Source organism: Mobula birostris, chromosome 15, assembly GCF_030028105.1.
Source record: "Mobula birostris isolate sMobBir1 chromosome 15, sMobBir1.hap1, whole genome shotgun sequence".
In the NCBI taxonomy this organism is placed as follows: domain Eukaryota; kingdom Metazoa; phylum Chordata; class Chondrichthyes; order Myliobatiformes; family Myliobatidae; genus Mobula; species Mobula birostris.
This window is the reverse complement of record NC_092384.1, coordinates 51858865-51880092: the sequence shown is the minus strand read 5'-3', so window position 1 is coordinate 51880092 and position 21228 is coordinate 51858865. Positions and strand designations below refer to the sequence as shown.

Sequence of the window (21228 nt, the reverse complement as noted above, 5' to 3'; positions counted from 1 at the left end):
GACCAGCCATGAGCGAGTCACTTCCTCACCACGACCATTTCCCAATTTCCTCTTGAACTAAGTTTTGTACATTGAGCAATTATTTGTTGGTAAGAAAGGCCCCTCACTGTTCTGGAAATACTTCCAACCCAGCTTTATTATTTCTGTTCTCACGCGTCAGGCAGAATTACTTTTCCAGTATCCTTGTCGAACTTCAGAAGTCCAATGTCATGCTGTTCAATCACTTCTGGTATGACAGTTCGAGGCTCTTTGACACCATCCAGTTCACTAGGTTCAGTGTCGTCAGGTAAAATCTTGTCAGGTAAAACCTCGTCAATAAACTCAACAACACCGCCGCCACCACCACCACCACCATCATCTTCCCTCCTGTCATGTCCACGTTCTCTGTGACAGCCTCACTCTGAATCTCATCATACTCGGATTTATCTGACTTGACTTCCTCCTCGGCTTGTGATGCATTTGTACGTGATCCACCTTCGGATTCTAACAAACTTTAGCGGGTGCAGGCAACTCCATGGAACGTGTCGAACTACTTGTTCCAGGCTTTTCAAAGAAGAGCATGAAGAACTTGCTCGACTTCTGGGCTTTCTCCGCCTCCAACTTTCATCTCTTCTGTCCTTCAGCTCCACTTTCCTTCTTCTTCGTGAAGAAACATTTCATGGTCTTCTTACACAATGCTCTGCAATAAGGCCATCGTAGTGCTTCTCGCCCATGATAATCAAAGACAGATCATACACCTGAAGAAAACTCTTTTTTCACTATCCGAGGATGGCTTGCCTGACTTTAATAGAAACTGCTCAGTGGTGCCCCCTCCCCCCTTCAAGTGGTGCCCAGGGCACGTGCCATACCTGCCATACCTTAGATACGTCACTGGATCCACCAATCCAGAGGACTGAAATTGGTATGGGATATGTAATTGCCAGTTGGATCCCAACACCTGACTAAGTGCTTTTGCACTTTTGTAACTTGGACTGTGAAATGAGTTCCTCTACCACTGTTGATATTAGTGAGGACTCCAAATCTGGGGATGATATTGCTCATAAGGCACTTTACTACAGTGCAGGTATCATCCCTTCTAGCAGCAAATGCATCAACCCATTTAGAGAATATGTCTACAATTACTAGCATATACCTATATGCATTTTGTGCAGGTATGTACACACAACATGCAAACTAACTAGTAGAAGGTCCCTCATGCATGGGTAAGTGGTCAAATTTCACTGGTACTTTACCTCTACTATTCTGTAAACAAGTCATACAAGTTTCACACACCTCTGGTCAGCCACTGACAATAGCAAGGTGAGAGGACAGCAGAGTAGCCTGGAACCGGTTAATAATCAATCGGGAGTGCTGACCAGGTTTTCCAGAAGGCATAATAAAACCTCTGTTTCCAAAGGGAATCGGGATAAATAGTGACCAGTTTCCCAGCAGCGAAAATACAAGCCTGTGTAAATAGAATAAAGCTCTGCTGCCTGTGCAGATGTCCCAGGAGGGAGCGCATAAGCTTCCAAAGTTTCAAATGGACATAGCCAGAAAGGAGCTGAGCATCTGTCGGGTGGAAGGAGGAACCATCAGTCAGGGTGATCTAAAGAGGTATCCTAAAGATCAAGGCGAGGTGATGTACTACATTTATGCAATAGAAATACCATCAGAGTCTGTACTGGGCGTAAGGGAGGTGGGGTTCAAAGCAGGGGAACTCTGGAAAGAGAGATTGGTTATAGACAGTAATATGACCTCATATCCTGTTCTTCTGGCTACCGCAAAATGTGCTTTGGCAGCTGAATTTAGAAGCAGTAAGACTGCATGGGAGCCAAAATGGTACAAGGGTGGTCTAACATTATAGGATTGGATTTTTCTAAAGTACTTGCAGTAGCAGCAACAGATTGTTGGCAGCCAGGCATAACCCTTACAGCTGGTGGTAACTGTACAGGATAATAGGCAATAGGTCTCCTAAGGCCTCCATGTTTTTGAGCCAAGATGCTGCTCACAAATCCCACAGAGCTGGAAAGGTGCTGAGTAGTCTGGTATACCCAATGCAGGAGCAGAAGTTAGAGCAGTTTTCAGATCAGAAAAAGCGGTCTGCCGAACAGTTTCTAACTAGTGTCAGTCACATGCACTTGTGTGCCCAATAACAACTACACAATGCATAAAGTGGTCAGTTTTTAAATAGCATCAACTGTGTGTGTTTGTGTTCAAAAAGCAGTGATTTTTGTCACTGATAATTGGTGAAAAATAAATATTAAGAAAGTTTTGAACCGTCTTGTTCATTGTGGTTTCAAGCATTCAGGCTTGGAGATGCCAGTAATGGCTGGGAGTGAAAATGAAATAATTTCACTAATTCAACAAGTTAGAAATTATGAAGAATTTGAAGGTATCGGAAATCATCTTGAATGTTTAAATGAAAATGAAGATATGGAGGATGCAATTGTTGAAAGCATTTTATGAAGGCCAATAGCACTGTAGAGGTATTGGTAGTGTTCTAATTTGTTCTGTATTTCACTTAACTACCTAAATTGTTACTTACTTAAATGGCAGCTTGTCTTTTTTATACTTTTAAACTATTTCCATGAAACATGGGCTAATTGGGCCAACATGTACTTGTCCCGAAGTGTCCCCATCAACTGGAATCCAATGAATATTCAGTCTTATCATTCATAAACCATAAGTACTCTACCAACTTGCCCACACTGTCCCCCAACAATAAACATCCCTGAAAAGTATGGATTAATTTGCAAGATATCGATAAAGATATTCACCAGTACCTTTAGTCACCAGCCCTGCCTTTTGCCAATTAAGAATGAGTATATGAAGTTCAAATACAGCATAGAGTGTCCCAGACAACACAGTCTGACCCTCCCTTATCCCCTGTCTAATCGATTATGTGCAGTTAGCCCTTCTAAAGGAATTAGAGAAATGTCATTACTTTTAGCCCTGCAATGTCTCCCAGAATCCACCTGGACAAGCATACTAAAGTCAGCGCTGGACCCCAGGCCAACATATATGTTGAGACCCAACTTACACCCCAGAGGCTGTTTGACCTGCTGTGGGGTTTCCAACATCCTGACTTCATTTCAGGCGTCCAGCCTATGTATTATTAGGCTTTTGAATTAGCTTTTCTCCAACAGTGGGCTCAATTTTAAAATGTAAATACTTCCCTGATTGTGGCTTGTCTTCGGCTACACAAGAGATTCTGCAGAGGTTGAAAATCTTGAGCAACACAAACAAAATGCTGTTTCAATCCAGGGAAATAGTCAGCTACTGGTCTGAGGATATCGGGCCGAAAGATCGACTGTTAGTTTCCCTCTGTAAATGCCAGCTGACCCACTGACTTCCTCCAGCATCTTGTTTGTGGGATGCCTTTAGTTGTCTAGGTTTTGAACTCCAGAAATGTCTCCCCAACACTATCTTTATCATTATTAAAACGGTCTTTACTCTTTTTTTGACCACGCATTTGATCACTTACGACTTACATGGCTTGATGCAATTTCCTTGATTGGAAATGCCCCTCTCAACATCTCAGGATTTGTGTCTGATGCTTTACGTGCTGTTGTTGCTATGATTGGAGCCTGGTCTCTGCCCAAAACGTCAACAGTTTACTCTCCTCCATAGGTACTGCCTGACTTGCTGAGTATTTCCTGCATTTTGAGTGTACCAGACATCCCGCCTCTCCTGGGAGTTCTGGGAGTCTCCCACATATCAATAGCGGCTCCCTGATGCCCGCAAATTATATACAATATCCCGGAAATCAATTTTTTAGAGAGAGAGAGGGAGAGGGAAAAAAAGAAAGAAAATGAATGAATCCTGATTGATCTCTCTTTGTGCTAAGTAGACCTATCCAAATATCCTACCCTGCAAAAACTCATTTCAGGGAGGTCTCAACCGGAAGTCTCAACCTCATAGCAGTCTGTGTCAATGAATTTGTTAATTTTGCAAGACATCAGATTCACAAGTGTTTTGTGAGACAGCTGACTTCTGAATTCTGTCTTAATGTGCCATGTTCACAATAGCTGCTGTCTTGGTTGATGAGCAGGCATAGTTTTTTTTGCTATTTCTGAATCAGGAAACATTCTCCTTTTACTTAGCACAAATCATCATTCATTCACTTTCTTTCTTTTTTCCCTCTCCATCTCTCTCTCTCTGAAAAAAAATCGATTTCCGGGATATTTTATATAATTTGCGAGCATCAGGGAGCCGCTATCGATATGCGGGAGACTCCTGGAACTCCCGGGAGAGGTGGGATGTCTGCCTATCAGTTTTCTCTGTGGGCGGGCTTTACAGTCGACCTCTCTCTCTGTTCCATATTCCATCAGTTCAGTTACTGCCGTCTGTAATGACGCTGAAATCATCCGGACAACTGTCGGTGATGAAGTACAAAAGCTTGGCGAAGAAATTCCCAAGGCTGGCAGTAACAGCCTGACTATGCGAGGCTGTCCTATACGGGCGGGGCATGTTGGCGTCTTAAAGGGGATTAGAGCGGGGTTTAAATTGGAGCAAAATTCCAAAATCATTCGCTGAGACATCTTTAAAAACGTGCTCGCCGCAAGCAAATTCTTCGGGTTTTTTTTCCTGAAACACTTCACTTACAGGTACATCGAAGCCCACAATGGGCTGGGTTTAAGCACAGCTGTTTTCAGAAGAAAAAACAATTTTTAATACATACCCGGCCCCCACTGAGGTCTCGGCATTAGGACAGCGAACCTTTTACCTGTGCTGCGCACTTTATATGCAAGTTAAATTACACTTTGTAAAATAATACAGTAATATATTGTTTTATTTGGTGTGCATGATATATGTATTGTGGCTACACCATGGTCCGGACAGAGGTTGTTTCGTTTGTGGACAATCGGCCAGATGACAATAAACTTGAACTTGAAGATACAGAACTTCTAAATCACTCATTTAAAATCCCCCATTTCAATGTAAAAAAGTAAGTTCTGATCCCGACTATTGCAGGCAATATGTGTGTGTGACTACGGACATATATGCTATCGGACGTTGTCCGAATGGACGTTAAGCGGTGCACACCTGTAATAAGGAGACACCTTATGCTTTTATTTCTTTTAGGGACCACAACATATTAGGGAAGCTAAGTGCAGGGAAAACTGCTCAAGTATTTCACAGTTCTTTTCAGCAGAAAACCAAAGTCTGACAGAGAAGGTCACTAGAGCTGAGGTGTACTTTACATCTTTCATCGTTGAGCATAACTTGCCATTCCAGATGTGTAAGCACACAAGCAAGCTATTCAGGAAAATATTTCCTGATTCAGAAATAGCAAAAAACTATGCCTGCTCATCAAGCAAGACAGCAGCTATTGTGAACATGGCACATTTAAGACAGAATTCAGAAGTCAGCTGTTTCACAAAACACTTGTGAATCTGATGTCTTGCAAAATCAATAAATTCATTGACACAGACTGCTATGAGGTTGAGACCTCCCTGAAATGAGTTTTTGCAGGGTGGGATATCTGGTGTACTGCTGAAGATTTCCAGCTTCAGCGGGATCTCTTGTGTTTGTGAAACGCGTCCAGCGTTAGAGATAGCATATTGGAAAGGCCAACCTGTTCTACCAAAGCATTGAGACAGACGCAACACACATCAAAGTTGCTGGTGAACGCAGCAGGCCAGGCAGCATCTCTAGGAAGAGGAACAGTCGATGTTTCAGGCCGAGACCCTTCGTCAGGACTAACTGAAGGACGAATTAGTAAGAGATTTGAAAGTGGGGGGGGAGGCGGAGATCCAAAATGATAGCAGAAGACAGGAGGGGGAGGGATGGAGCCAAGAGCTGGACAGGTGATTGGCAAAAGGAATATGAGAGGATCATGGGACAACAGGCCTGAGGAGAAAGACAAGGGGGGGAACCCAGAGGATGGGCAAGGGGTATAGTCAGAGGGACAGAGGAAGAAAAAGGAGAGAGAGAGAAAGAATGTGTGTATAAAAATAAATAACAGATGGGGTACAAGGGGAAGGTGGGGCATTAGCGGAAGTTAGAGAAGTCAATGTTCATGCCATCAGGTTGGAGCTACCCAGATGGAATATAAGGTGTTGTTCCTCCAACCTGAGTGTGGCTTCATCTTTACAGTAGAGGAGGCCGTGGATAGACATTTCAGAATGGGAATGGAATGTGGAATTAAAATGTGTGGCCACTGGGAGATCCTGCTTTCTCTGGCGGACAGAGCGTAGGTGTTCGGCAAAGCGGTCTCCCAGTCTGCGTCGGGTCTCGCCAATATATAGAAGGCCACATCAGGAGCACCGGACGCAGTATATCACCCCAGCCGACTCACAGGTGAAGTGTCGCCTCACCCGGAACGACTGTCTGGGGCCCTGAATGGTGGTAAGGGAGGAAGTGTAAGGGCATGTGTAGCACTTGTTCCGCTTACAAGGATAAGTGTCAGGAGGGAGATCAGTGGGGAGGGATGGGGGGGACGAATGGACAAGGGAGTCGCGTAGGGAGCGATCCCTGCGGAAAGCAGGGGGGGAGGGAAAGATGTGCTTAGTGGTGGGATCCCGTTGGAGGTGGCGGAAGTTACGGAGAATAATATGTTGGACCCAGAGGCTGGTGGGGTGGTAGGAGAGGACCGGGGAACCCTATTCCTAGTGGAGTGGCAGGAGGATGGAGTGAGAGCAGAGATGCGTTTGAGAGCAGAGTTGATGGTGGAGGAAGGGAAGCCCCTTTCTTTAAAAAAGGAGGACATCTCCCTCGTCCTGGAATGAAAAGCCTCATCCTGAGAGCAGGTGCGGCGGAGATGGAGGAATTGCAACAAGGGGATGGTATTTTTGCAAGAGACAGGGTGAGGAGAGGAATAGTCCAGATAGCTGTGAGAGTCAGTAGGCTTATAGTAGACATCAGTAGATAAGCTGTCTCCAGAGATAGAGACAGAAAGATCTAGAAAGAGGATGGAGGTGTCGGAAATGGACCAGGTAAACTTGAGGGCAGGGTGAAAGTTGGAGGCAAAGTTAATAAACTCAACGAGCTCAGCATGCGTGCAGGAAGCAGCGCCAATGCAGTCGTCGATGTAGCGAAGGAAAAGTGGGGGACAGATACCAGAATAGGCTTGGAACATCGATTGTTCCACAAAGCCAACAAAAAGGCAGGCATAGCTAGGACCCATACGGGTGCCCATAGCTACACCTTTAGTTTGGAGGAAGTGGGAGGAGTCAAAGGAGAAATTATTAAGAGTAAGGACTAATTCCGCTAGACAGAGCAGGGTGGTGGTAGAGGGGAACTGATTAGGTCTGGACGCTTCTCTACCAATGGAAACCGTTAACGTCTCAGCGCCGGGGCGCTTGCCCAATGAGCGTGAGGAAGGCGGGGCTATCGCCCAATGAGCGTGCGGAGCGCCGGGGCAATCGCCCAATGAGCGTGCGGAGCGCCGGGCCGGGCCTGGCCGCTCCCAATCCCATCGAAGCCGGAGTAGCGGGGGGAGTGACTCGGTGCTGCGGCTGGAGGATGAGCGCGGAGCAGGCGGAGAAGCTGGGGCTGGTGCGCTGCAGCATCAAGAGTTTCCCCGACTTCCCCAAGCGGGGCATCCTGTTTCAGTGAGTCTTCCGGCGGCGTGGCGGTGGACCTTCTCGGGCAAGCGTTGGCTGCATCGCCGCTTCAGTTGGTTCTGGGGCTGGGCTGCCGGGTGAAGCCAACGAGGGAATCAGGGAGCCTTCACGTTGGGGTGCTTTCTCATCCCCGGTGTTTGGCATTGAGGTTCCCACCGCCCTGAGTGCGTTTTGTGGCTCAGGGAGTTCACACGTGGTGGTGGTGGGGAATAGTGAACTTTTAAAGGCGGGTTTGCGAAAAAAATATTTTAATTCTCTTGCTCGGTTCGTCCAGTAACTCTTCTGACGAAAACCATTTGAAATAGCGTGCCTGTTTCGGGAGTCCGGTTTTGAGATTGAACATAATTAGAGAATTTCGCATGAGACTGTTGGTGGTGATGCTCATGTGTCTGCGAGCGCCTGCTCTCGGGGACCACAGCGACTAATACATCCCTTGATCTTGCTGGGTTTAAGTTATCATCAAATGATGTTCTGGTGTGCTGGTGGATTGTACAGTTCTCCTCTGGGCGAAATATGGAAGTAAAGATAGTTATTATCAGCAAAGCACGTGGGCTAATCTGGTGAGCAAGTTTGTGAATTACTGGGTGGGGAGTGCAATCCTGTAATAATGAAAGTACTACAAGTTGAAAGAACAATAAAGTACAGAGTGTTACAATTAATAAGAATGTGCAGTGAAGGTAGACAGCAAGGTGCAAGATCACAACCAGGTGGATTGTGAGATCAAGGGTCCATCTTCTCAGACGAGGGAAACATGCAGTAGTCTTATTACAGTGGGATAGAAGCTGTCCTTGAACCTGGTAGTAGGCGCTTCAGAATCAGGTTTATTATCACTAACATATGTTGTGAAATGTTCTGTTTTGTGGCAGCAGTACAGAGCGAGACATAAAAAAATTGCTCTAAGTTTCAAAAAGAAAAAATGCAAATGAGGAATAGTGAGGTAATGTTCATTGGTTCATGAACTGTTCCTAAATCATTGAGGAGTCTTACAGCCCCTGCACCTCCTCCCTGATGGTAGTAATGAGAAGAGGTCGTGTTCCAGATGGTGAGGGTCCTTCATGATAGATGCTTTTAGCTTTTGTATCTTCTAACCAAAGGGAGCTGGGGCGAGAGGGAAGGTCTGGGGCGGTTGAGGTCTTCAATATGTTGGCTGCTTTACTGAGGCGGTGGAAAGTGTAATCAGAATCCATGGAGGGGAAGCTGGTTTCTCTGATATACTGATTTGTGTCCACTGCCCTGTAGTTTCTTGGCGTCGTGGGCAAAGCAGTAGCCATGACACATTCAGATAGGATGCTTCCTGTGATGCATCATTTAAAAGCTTCGTGAGGCTGAAATGGGGCCTGCAAATTTCTTTAGCCTCCTATGAAAGTAGAGGCATTGATAGCTTCGTTGGCCGTTGCGTCAGTGTAGGCCAGACAGCTGGTGATGTTCACTCCTAGGATCAAGAAACTGAACCCTCTTGACCTCAGCACCGTTGTTGTAAACAGAGCACTGATTCTATTCCTGCAGTATTTATTGACTTGCCTGCTGTACTGCCCCTTATGCCCAACTGACTTCTTGCACAATCCCGCTTTTGTCACTGAGGCTATAAACTCTGGAAGCCTGCCCCTGCGGCTCGCCGCTCATCTGGAATGAGACTTTGGATCCTGAGTACAGTTATCATTTTCAAAACAGTCCTCTTGTGATTGTATAATTTATATCTATGGCCCTTTGCTTAAGCTATCTAATTGAAGCGATCTGTCAAAATAACATAATTTTTGTTATTTTAATAGACGTAAAGTTGTATTTCCCTGAAGATTATGCAGTTTTGAGTTTAGATACGAGTCTCAGCAGTCCTCTGATTTGTTTCCAAATTCTTTTCTCAATTATAGTGAAAGAAATTGCAATCTAGAATTAAGAGCAAACAATACCCAGTTAGTTAGACGTGTTGCCTTTGAGAAATGGTTCTTTATACCTGTGCAATATTTACAGCAGTGAGCTTTTTATCATTTCATGCCTTGCAGTACAAAGTACATAATTTTTGTTTTAATAAATATGGGTCTTTGGATAGCGTCACTGAGTAATATTTTCTTTTTCACTATTTCCTGATCTCTCAGCAATCTGCTTCCCTGCTTCTATTTAGACTGTATCTTTCCTAATTCCTTCCACTTCCATTTGTAATGAAATACAAATCTTCTTTTCTTCATCTAATTCACTCATTAACTGTGTTAGCCCTTTCTTATAACACACATCAAAGTTGCTGGTGAACGCAGCAGGCCAGGCAGCATCCCTAGGAAGAGGTGCAGTCGACGTTTCAGGCCAAGGCGAAGGGTCTCGGCCTGAAACGTCGACTGCACCTCTTCCTAGGGATGCTGCCTGGCCTGCTGCGTTTACCAGCAACTTTGATGTGTGTTGCTTGAATATCCGGCATCTGCAGAATTCCTGTTAGCTCTTTCTTATGCTGAGACTTAATCATTTCAATAATACTTCTCAATTCCTTCAATTGTGCTTTCACTTCTTCCTTATACTGTGCCCACTGTGAGTGTTCTTGCTCTAGGCGATGATTAGACTGAATCTCATTCTCTCAGTTGACACACATCAAAGTTGCTGGTGAACGCAACAGGCCAGGCAGCATCTCTAGGAAGAGGTACAGTCTCGGCCTGAAACGTCGACTGTACCTCTTCCTAGAGATGCTGCCTGGCCTGCTGCGTTCACCAGCAACTTTTGATGTGTGTTGCTTGAATTTCCAGCATCTGCAGAATTCCTCGTGTTCTCATTCTCTCAGTGTCTCTTTCATTTTAGCTTGCATTGAAGCAACCTCCTCTTACCATTGCTTTTTCACATCATCAATTGCCTCCTGTTTGGTCATCTCAGAAACTGCAGCAACTGCTTTTATCTTCTCCATGTCAGCATTTTCATAAAGTACATCTATATCCTGCATTTACTTGTTTCATTTCATTTTCCTTCTACTTCTTCAACAGCGCGAAAAATGATCAATCTTACCGCAGTTGTGGCAAATTTTGCCATTTGTGAAATACTGATTTGGGTGATGTTCCTACACACAGCGATCACATGACTTTTTTCCTTTCAAATGCTGTCTTGCTCCCTGTAGGTTTTGTGGACATATTATTATATTTCTTGATGTATTTGCGCTTTTTTACAGCATTTACATTGCAGTTTTCAACAAAAAGCTCTTCAGCCTGCAGCATCACGGTCTCAGAAGCTTTGCAGAACGTGAAAGCTTTTTCAAAATTTAAATCTTGCTGTCTCAACAGCCTTTCTCAGAGCGTTATCTCGAATGCCACAAACTATTCTATCTTTAATGAGAGAGTCCGTGAGCAATCCAAACTCGCAAGTTGTGCTACGCTTTCTTAACTCAGTAACATACTGATCAATTGTTTCAGTAGCCCTCTGCGCACATGTGAAGAATTTAAATCGTTCATACGTTAAATTACGCTTAGGTATACAAAATACTTCAAATCTGTCCATTATCGACTTTAAATTGAAATTATCTCCATCTTCAAAGACAAAATTATTACATACCTCTACTGCGTCATCCCCGTTTACATGGAGCAAAAGCACGGCTTTGGTTTTTTCTGATTTTTCTTCATAATTGATCGCTGATAAGTACAGTTCAAACTGTTGCTTGAATATCCTCCGATTCCAGCTACATTGCCAGTCAGCTGAAGTTTTGGTGGGGGTTGTAAACCTTCCATTTTACTGTTTACAGTTCGAACTTTTTTTCTTCTTTTTTTTCTCGATTGTCTTCAACTCTCAATTCTCCCGTATTATTCTTCCAGAACCACTTCTGACACCATGTTATGTTACTTCTGTTTAAACGTACCGTGGGTTAACAGTAAAGTTGAACTCCAAACTCCAAGGCTCCAAGCTGTAATAGCGTTGTGCCAACTGCTACACCGCCATCTCTATCGTAATGATCTTCTGTAAGAAAGTTTGTACGTTCTTCCTGTCTGCAGGTGGGTTTCCTCCAGGTGCTCTGGTTTCCTCCCACGTTCCAAAGACGTACAGGTTAGTAGGTTAATTGGTCATTGCAAATTGCCCGATGATCGTTGCATCCAAAGGACTAGTATCAGATGATTAGAGGTTGGCTTTGTTCGAGCAAAGAATAGGGATGACCTTGGGAATTATAGACCAGTGAGTCTTCAGTGGTGGGTAAATTGTTAATTAAGCTCCCTAGAGACAGGAATTGTGAGCATTTGATTAGACATAGCTTGGTGTTGTGAGTGACACGTCATGCCTCATAAGCCTGTTTGAATTCTTTGAGGATGTGATAAAAGTATATTGATAAAGGTAGAGCAGTGGGTGTGGATATGGATTTTAGTCAGTTGTTTGATAAGATTCCCCATGGTAGGCTCATTCAGAAAGTCAGGAGGCCGGGGAAACTTGGCTGTGTGGATTCGGAATTAGCTTGTCCACAGAAGGCAAAGGGTGGCAGTAGGTGGAGTGTATTCTGCCTGGAGAATTATTTATATAAAATTCCTAATGATATATAACCAGTCATGTTTTCTTTGTAACTGCATCAAAATGCTGGGTACAGGATAGATCTTCAGAGATGTTGACATCTAGGGGCTTGAAACTGTTCATCCTTTTCACTGGTGTTTCATCGATGTGGACTGGTGCGTCGACTTCTCCTTCCTGAGGTCCTCAGTTAATTCCTTGGTCTTATCGATGATGAGTGCAAAGTTGTTGTTTCGACACCACTCAACCATCCGATTTATCTCACTCCTGTACGCCTCCTTTTCACCACCTGAAATTCTGTCAGCATTGTTGTATCATTGGCAGATTTATAGATGGTGTTGGAGCTGTGCCCAACCACACAGTCGTGGGTGCCGAGAGAGTGGAGCACTGATACACCAGTGTTGATTGTCAGTGAGGGGGAGATGTTTTTTCTAATCTGTATTGACCGGTCTCTCGATGAATAAGTCAAGGATCCAACTGCAGAGGGAGGTACAGAGTAACCTTGTTGATTAGAACTGAGGGTATTATTCTGTTGAACGCTAAGCTGTAGTCAATAAACAGCAGCCTGGCACAGGTTTTGCTATGTCAGGTGAGCCAAGGCTGAGTGGAGAGCCAGTGAACTTAGACCTATTGTGTGTTTAAAGTAGTGTTCTATGACAACAAACTAGGAACACAAAGTTTTAACCATTTAACCACTCACTACTTCCTTAGTTCTAATCTCCAACCCTCTTGCAACGAAGGCCCGCTTGCCTTGCTAAACACTTGCTGCACCTCCCTATTAATTTTTTGTAAATCATGCACCTAAAAACCCCTTTGTGCTTCACTCATCTGCAGTCTTTCTCCATTTAAATATTAGTATGCCTTTGGTAGCCAAGTAGTGAAGAGTAGCTGAAACTAAATTCATCAGGTAGATTGGTTTCACTGGTGCACTTGGAAAAAGAAATTGAAATGATAGAGCATTTGGGCATTTGAGCATTTCATCTGTATATTATAAAGTCTCAGTGAAATGGGTTGTTTTAAACTTTTAACTCTCCAAGGGGGAGGATGGGTACAGGTATTGCCAGTTTAGTAGCCTGGTGTGGGAGCTTTTTGGTGTTGAGTTTGTACAATAATTTGTTAGTTTTATGAGGTTGTATAAGGCATTGGTGAGGCCGAATCTGGAGTATTGTGTTCAGTTTTGGTCACCAAGTTACAGGAAGGATATAAATAAGGTTGAAAGAGTGCAGAGAAGGTTTACAAGGATGTTGCCGGGACTTGAGAAACTCAGTTACAGAGAAAGGTTGAATAGGTTAGGACTTTATTCCCTGGAGCATAGAAGAATGAGGGGAGATTTGATAGAGGTATATAAAATTATGATGGGTATAGATAGAGTGAATGCAAGCAGGCTTTTTCCACTGAGGCAAGGGGAGAAAAAAAACCAGAGGACATGGGTTATGGGTGAGGGGGGGGGAGTTTAAAGGGAACATTTGGGGGGGAGCTTCTTCACACAGAGACTGGTGGGAGTATGGAACGAGCTGCCAGAAGAGGTGGTAAATGCAGGTTCTTTTTTAACATTTAAGAATAAATTGGACAGATACATGGATGGGAGGTGTATGGAGGGATATGGTCCATGTGCAGGTCAGTGGGACTAGGCAGAAAATGGTTTGGCACAGCCAAGAAGGGCCAAAAGGCCTGTTTCTGTGCTGTAGTTTCTATGGTTCTATGGTTTTCAGCATTGTAATTTCTCGTGGTGGGATAATAGTCCAAATTAAGTTTGATCTAGCTTTCAGCTCCCTATAGGGTGGTGTTTTTAAATTTATTTTTAAAAACAATATGTAAATTAATCTTAAAACTCAAATTGGGGAAACTCAAAGTAATCAGCCTCATCTGTATGGATAGTAAATGCTGAATAAACTCATTATCACCATCTCACCCATCAGTGGCAGGATCAGGAACCATTGTGGGCTCGCGTCTCCAGCATGAGTTCGCGTGTTTCCTGCTTCTGATCTCCCAACACATTTCATCCCCGTATTATATTGCCTAGGCACAGAAGTCTGAAGTGTGCTGGTGGTTCCCTATGAAACCAATGGCTTTCCATTTCCAGGTTTGTTGTTCAATAACATTCTTCAGCCTCTTAATCGCTGGTAATGCACCTGCGAAGCTCTTTCCTAATTTGTGGAATGTAGCTGTGGCTGCTAAGGACAGTGTGCCACGGCCCATCTTCAGTTGTTCCTGAGAAGGTCGTGATGAAATGTGTCGTCTTGTTGAAGGTACACCCGCAGTATTGTTGTGATGAATTGTGTAGTCTTGTTGAAGGTACACCCGCAGTATTGTTGTGATGAATTGTGTAGTCTTGTTGAAGGTACACCTGCGGTATTGTTGGGTGGTGTATTCCAGTATTGTCTGAAGCAAAAAAAAATCACTAAAGGAATGGCAACATACTTTCTAGCAGGATGGAGTGTGGCTTGGCAGGGAGATCTGCTTGTGGTGCTGCTCCTGTGTGGCTGCAGCTCTTATTCTTTGTGATAACGATGGGGATTTGGGGATTTGGGGATCTGTCAGAGCAGGTGGAATGAGAAACTTGTAAATAGTGTAATATGTTGTAAATGGTGTGCACTGCACCCAATATATGGTATAAATACATTTTGGAAAATAAGCATCCTAATACTGCCCTCTAGAGGACACTAGTCTGTCACCTTAGTTTGTTTAGCTTCAGCCAATCTCCTGCCATAATGCCACAGGATCTTCAATGTCGTATCTTATTAATCAGCCATTTATGAACAGCTGATGAAACTATTTGAGACAGAATTAGATATATACTGTTACCTAAATAATGAAAAACAAAGTGATTTAGATAATATTATTTATTCAAAGAGCAGCAAACACAAGCATAGTCATAGTCATACTTTATTGATCCCGGGGGAAATTGGATTTTCGTTACAGTTGCTCCATAGATAATAAATAGTAATAAAACCATAAATAGTTAAATAGTAATATGTAAATTATGCCAGGAAATAAGTCCAGGACCAGCCTATTGTACCAGCTATCTCAATAAACTGACATCAGTAGATCAGAAGGAGCCAGCAACTTGCACTGTTCCATACTCACAGGTCACGTCTGTCTCACTCAATCATCCTAACAAATTATCCAAGGTTCCTGTTTATATAACCATTTATAGACTTCATTGTTCAATCATGTCTGTACAATGCATGCGTTATCAGCACCCTCCTGTATGGTAGTGAGACTTGGACCATCTATTCCAAGCAGGAGAGGGAACTTTTTCAGGGGGAAAGTTTTCACCTTCGCAGCCTTCGCCGGTTCCTCAGCATCACCTGGAGAGACAAAGTCCCAAACTCTGAGGTCCTTTCCTGTGCTGGACTTGCCACAATGTTCAGACTTTTAAGACAACGCAGACTGCGCTGGCTGGGCCACGTCCATTGTATGAAGGATGGTAGACTGCCAAAGGACATCCTCTACGGAAAACTAGCAACAGGCAAGAGGAACGTTGGTAGACCCCAGCTTCGCTTCAAGGACCTCTGCAAGCGCGACAGGAAAGCCTTAAAAATCAACGCAGAGTGCTGGGAGGATACAGCAGGTGACCGCAACAAGTGGTGAGGTACTCTTCAGCATCACCTAGAGCAAGGCGAAAGAGTGATCCTGAGTCAGTTTGAGGACGGAGAGCACAGCCGACAGCAGACAACAATTCCACAACGCCCTACACATACAGCAACTGTGGCAGAGCCTGTCGTTCCAGAATCGGCCTCAATAGCCACAGTCGACGCTGTTCGACAAACCAGTGACTACCAGAGGCGCAGTACCCACGGTCGACCACAACCGATGGTGCCACACACACTCGCACATGTACAGTGCTAATTAGGGTCATTATCAAACTTGGCTTATAAATTTCTGAAGTAGCTCCTTCAAAGTGTGACTTGTGAGACCATACTCCTACATCTTGTCATGTTTAATCAATTTATTGTTAAACCTCTGTCTAACCAAATCTTGGGTTTCTGCTGATATTGATATTACACTCTATACCTTCCCTGTGAACTTATAGCCTTAATTGAATCTAGTCTTTGTACTTGTTCTATTGTTGCCCACTATCTTTTATTCTTGTGCCTAATTAATTGCCCGCCCCTTCACATATACGCCCAGTGGCTACTTTATTAGGTACACCTGGATCTCATTTGGCCAGCTGGTGGCGCAGTGACATCAGCGCCGGACTCTGGAACTGAGGTTCCCAGGTTCAAATCCTGTCGGGCCGTTCCCAAGTACGCTTTCCATCCGTGCCGGGTTGAGTGTTGAGCTCGCAACTGGACCTCGTAAAATAAAAATACTGTACTGCAAAATGTCTGTGTGAGGATTGGCGCGCCACACGGTCTCTTGTTCCGCACCTTGTAAGGCATGAAAATGCCCGATGCTGGCCTCTCAGGCCTGAGTCGACGTCATCATCATCATCATCATGTATCTTATTGATGCAATTACCTAATCAGCCAATTGTGGCAGCAGCTCACTGCAGGAAAAAAGCATGCAGGTATGGTCAAGAGGTTCAGTTTCTGTTCAAACCAAACATCAGAATGCAGAAAAATGTGATCGAAGTGACTTTGTGGAATGATTGTTGGTGCCAGACGAGGCTGTTTGGGTACTTCAGAAACCGCTGACCTGCCTGGGATTTTTATGCACAATATTCTCTAGAATATTGGTATGAAAAACAAAAAAAAATCCAGTAAGTGGCAGCCTGGTCATTTGTGAAGCTCATTCATGAACCTCTATTCCAACTTCAACTGCTTTACAATATAATGCTAAAATACCCCGCATAATGCCCTAATCTGGTGTTTACTACTCTTTTTACTCTACCTTTAATTATTTTAACCCCCGTGTCTTGTATCACTGGCAGCTCCCCCTTCTCCCTCTGTTTGCTAATACAAAAACCCATGTCAATTAGACTAATGCAAGCCGCTCCCTGTATGATTGTCCCTGCCAATCTATTTTACTCCTTGTAAAATCATTCACCTGGCTCTTCATGTTCTGTTCTGCTGTCTCCCGTTACATCTTTTATTACTGTCCCGTATTAGCTCCCAGCCCACTCCACAAATAAGTGTTGACCCTTTTTGGAATTGAGCAGCAATCTTATCTGCTCCAGCAGTATGATTTCATGTCTTCTCTGTTGCTGTTAAGAATAATATCCTATATGTTTGCATTCCATAAAATAGAGATTATTCCAGTGGTTTCTGCTCTTGCATTTAACTTATTGCCTATTTTATTTCAGGGATATCAACCCCCTCTTGAAAGATCCCAAAGCCTTCACTGCTGTTATTGACCTGTTTGAAGATCATTTGAGAAAGAAATTTGCTCAGGTTGAATTAATTGTGGGTAAGGGTATTTTTCTTGATTGAAATTCAGCTTTCAGTCTCCTCTTAAAACCAGGCTGCAGTGCTTTACATGTGGCTATTTAATTCATGTCTGCTGGATGAGTTACTCTTGGTGTAGTAGATAAAGTCACAGGCCAGTAGGTGATTTACTTCTAGGACTTCCTTGTCTAATTAGTGGCATAATGTGCAGGCCCAATAAAGGACTAGGAAACCACAGATGTATGACTCTCTAATATTCTTTTTAATGTTTTGAAAGTGTTCTTGGATGGAATACTAACATTCCTTTCCCATTTGTAGAGCCACACCACGGTACAAATTTTTGCCTTTGGGTAAAGAAGGAGATTTTTAAAAATTAAATGATCTCTGCCTTTATAATTTAAGAAAGTTTCAAAAACTGACAGATCAAAATAAATGTTATTAGAAGGAAGCATTGGATGACAAGGAAAGCCCCCACACAGTATAGGAGAACCGTTTTTGTTTGTAGCCTGCTTCCAAATTTACTTTTCATGAAGCAGTATAAATATATGGCATATCTTTCTGGGGAAAAAAACCTTCTTCGCTGAAGTTATAGGAATTTTCTTGGGGACTGTTTTACTAGGAATAATTCTGCTGTGAATTGTATGCTGTTGTATTCCACTGTGGGGTAACCTTACATTTGTGCCCGACAGGTTTGGATGCTCGTGGATTTTTATTTGGTCCTGCTCTAGCTCAAAGACTTGGAATTGGCTTTGTACCAATAAGAAAGAAGGGGAAACTTCCTGGTAAAATTGTTTCCACATGCTATCAGCTTGAATATGGAGAGGTAATCTCTTTTTTTTTCCTCTATATGACTCAAGGGGGAAACCTTGTAATCTTGTTTTATATAACCATGTCTTAATGCTATCGTATTCTGAAAACTGTTTCTTTTTTAGGATCAGATTGAGATACAAACTGATCACGTGCAACCACAGCAGAAAGTTGTCATCATTGATGATGTGCTTGCAACTGGAGGTACAAGATATAACTATATTGCTGTTGCATGAATTTTGGCCTGAAATTTGCTGTATTAGGAATCTAAACACATTGGCGTTTATTTTTTGCTAAGTCGATACCGAATCTTGGCAATTTCATCAGCACAGTTTGATAGCCCTTCAGCAAGTAAATTTTGGGATCAAATCAAGTATAATTGTCATTCAACCATACATGGATACAGTCGAACAAAACAGAATTCCTCTGGGGCCAAGGTGCAAAACGTACACAGCACATTCACAGTAGCGGGGGTGGGGGGAGTCACACAAAAGAACCACATAGATAGTCCAAGATGCTGAGCTACATATCCCACAAATTGATGGTACAGTTCCCGGCAATCAACAAAGCTGTAGGTTTAAAGTTTTTAATAAAATCAAATGATTGAATGTGATTTTTTTTTTCTTGTCTTTGGTGCAGGTACCATGGCAGCTGCTTGCAATCTGATGAAGAAATTGGGAGCTGATGTTCTTGAGTGTTTAGTAGTAATTGAAATTAAGGAACTGAAAGGATTAGAGAAATTGAATCATGTGCCTTTCTATTCACTGGTGCAATTTTAAATATGAGAACTGCCTACCTTATTACAGATGTAATTCATTCATTGTCGTTAGATCCTCTGACCATCAGGGTCAATGTAATCAAGAAGTAGTGTTTATGATTTCTTTTTCTTTCTTTCTTTCTTTCTTTTTAAATCTTTTTATTGAATAAGTATACAAAAAGGTAAGCCATATAGGCACTAATACACTGTTAGAATATAATAAAATTACAGGAGATATTAATACAAAAAAATACAATGTAATTTAAACATAACGTACCAAGGTAACATAATAGTATACTAATTTTTATATATATATATATATATATATATATATATCTCAATAGAGAAAAGAAAAAAAAAAACCCCAAAAAAAAACCCACCGTGCAACTAACTAAAAGCAAAGCAAAGCAATGGGCTAACTTGAAACCAAACAGAGTTAAAAAACTTAAAATCACATCCTCAATCCCGACCTCCATAAAAAACAGTAAAAAAAAACAAGAAGGGTAATGATTTCTTTTTAATAATTTGTTTTATAATTGAGACGGCATATATCCTGAACTTACTAAGAACTAATTTGAACTTTAAAGTTTTCTAGTTCAAAAGTTCAAATTAAATTTTATTATCAATATATGTCACCATATACAACCCAGATTCATTTTCTTATAGGCATACTCAGCAAATATATAGAATAGTAACTCTAGAAGGATAAATAAAAGATCATCTAGAATGCAGAAGACAACAAGTTGTGCAAGTATAAATAATGAGAACATGAAATAGCAAGACAAAGTGCGCTTAAAGTGAGATCATTGGATCGTCTAGTCTTGGTAATTCCTATACATTCCTAATGGAAATCCCTGAATTTTTTTTTTAAAAAGCAGGACTGCACCGTGAATGCTCAGAACTCATTTTCGGTTACCTGATCTCACTATGTTTTTATCTCTCAGATACCAAACTGACCATGAGATTCTATATGAACTGTGTGGCATTTGATCAAGCCTCACTGTGATTTTTTTTAAGAACCATAAATAGAGACAATAAAGATAACATTATAAAAGTACACATGGAACTTTATTTCTGATGTTTGTATAAGATTATTGGTTAAAATTTCCTTCTGAAATGGAAACATGATTTAACAATGGTGCAATTTAAGTATTTCTTCATTGACTCTTAGAAGCTGATAGTTCTAAATGTGTTTGAGTGAATGGTCTTGTACCACTGTGATTGATACCAGGTTATGGATTGTAGCAATCTATCCTTTGTCTTTGATAAGGTTCAGCACACCATACTCCTCCAATATCTCTTTTCTGTTGTCCATTCTTATTCATTCATTCATTGCTAGTCAAATTCCCTGCAGTGGACCACACATTGGTGCCACTTATACCACTTGCTCCATTGTTGCTTCAGTTCATCCACATGGTTACCACTGCAGTGTTCTATCCATGCCTGCGTGGTCAATCATTTTACTCTTTGCAAGTTTGTCTAATGAACTGTGAATTAAGGTTAACAGCAATATTTACTCATCGCTTACTGCATTAAGGGCTATTTTGCAAACAAGTTTTTTTTTCTTCTTCTTGTGTTTCTGAATTCTTCCATTATTTACCTCTTCTTCCAGCCTTGTAGTTTGCTGAAACTAATACATGTTTTAAAGCACTCCATAAAATGTTATTCATCACCTGTAGTGTCCTGAATTGTTCAATAGTCTTTTCTTGTTGTTGCCTATAGCTGTTTCTTTATTTTATAGATACTAATAAGTGTTGCAGGGAGGGGACTAATTCTAAATTCCAGCAAGGCAGGTCATTCTCTAATGACCAAAAATAAAATTTGACCTGCAAACCTTCCGTCAGTGTCCCACAAAGCACCCTTACGGGTTTAGTCCCTGTTTGACCTGTCACATAAACACTGCCTTATCAGCAGATCTAGGCAAATTTCAATAATTAATTATTTCTGTTCATTTTTTTTATCCAGTTTTCCAAGTGTCTTCCACTTAACCAATTGCTGAATCCTGTTTCATACACCTTGATCAAACAAGCCAATGTCAACACTGACATTTGTGACAATGCAGTGCTAATCTGATCAAATGGAGTTTCTCATATTGAAACAGTTACTGTACATTCCCAAACCAAATGCCATGGATGAACCAGGAGGAACGTTGTCTGCTGTAGGCTAGATCTGTGACATTCAAGTCAGGTGACCCAGGCCTGTACCAGAAAACCAGGTATGATTTTTGGAGGGCTATTTCAAGGGCGAAGAGACAATTTAGAATAAGGTTGGAGGCGATATCGGATGTACGACAACTCTGGCAGGGTCTACAAGACATTACTTCCTACAAAGC

General features: G+C 42.3%; 1 protein-coding gene across 1 annotated transcript; it reads left to right on the top strand.

Annotated features, from left to right (window-relative positions):
• The first annotated feature begins 7275 nt into the window (after positions 1-7275).
• On the top strand, positions 7276-19967 carry aprt (adenine phosphoribosyltransferase). Its single transcript, XM_072279182.1, has 5 exons — positions 7276-7535; positions 17251-17354; positions 18022-18155; positions 18265-18343; positions 18779-19967. The coding sequence occupies exons 1-5, from the start codon at positions 7291-7293 to the stop codon at positions 18916-18918; spliced, it is 702 nt and encodes a 233-aa protein (XP_072135283.1). The 5' UTR covers positions 7276-7290; the 3' UTR covers positions 18919-19967.
• Positions 19968-21228: the final 1261 nt, after the last annotated feature.

Bases quoted from the DNA above. Each gene is read 5' to 3' on its own strand.
- aprt (XM_072279182.1), top strand. From the start codon at position 7,291: ATGAGCGTGAGGAAGGCGGGGCTATCGCCCAATGAGCGTGCGGAGCGC. The intron at 7,536-17,250 runs GTGAGTCTTCCG...ATTTTATTTCAG, and splicing joins AAGCGGGGCATCCTGTTTCA to GGATATCAACCCCCTCTTGA. The intron at 18,156-18,264 runs GTAATCTCTTTT...TTTCTTTTTTAG, and splicing joins ATCAGCTTGAATATGGAGAG to GATCAGATTGAGATACAAAC.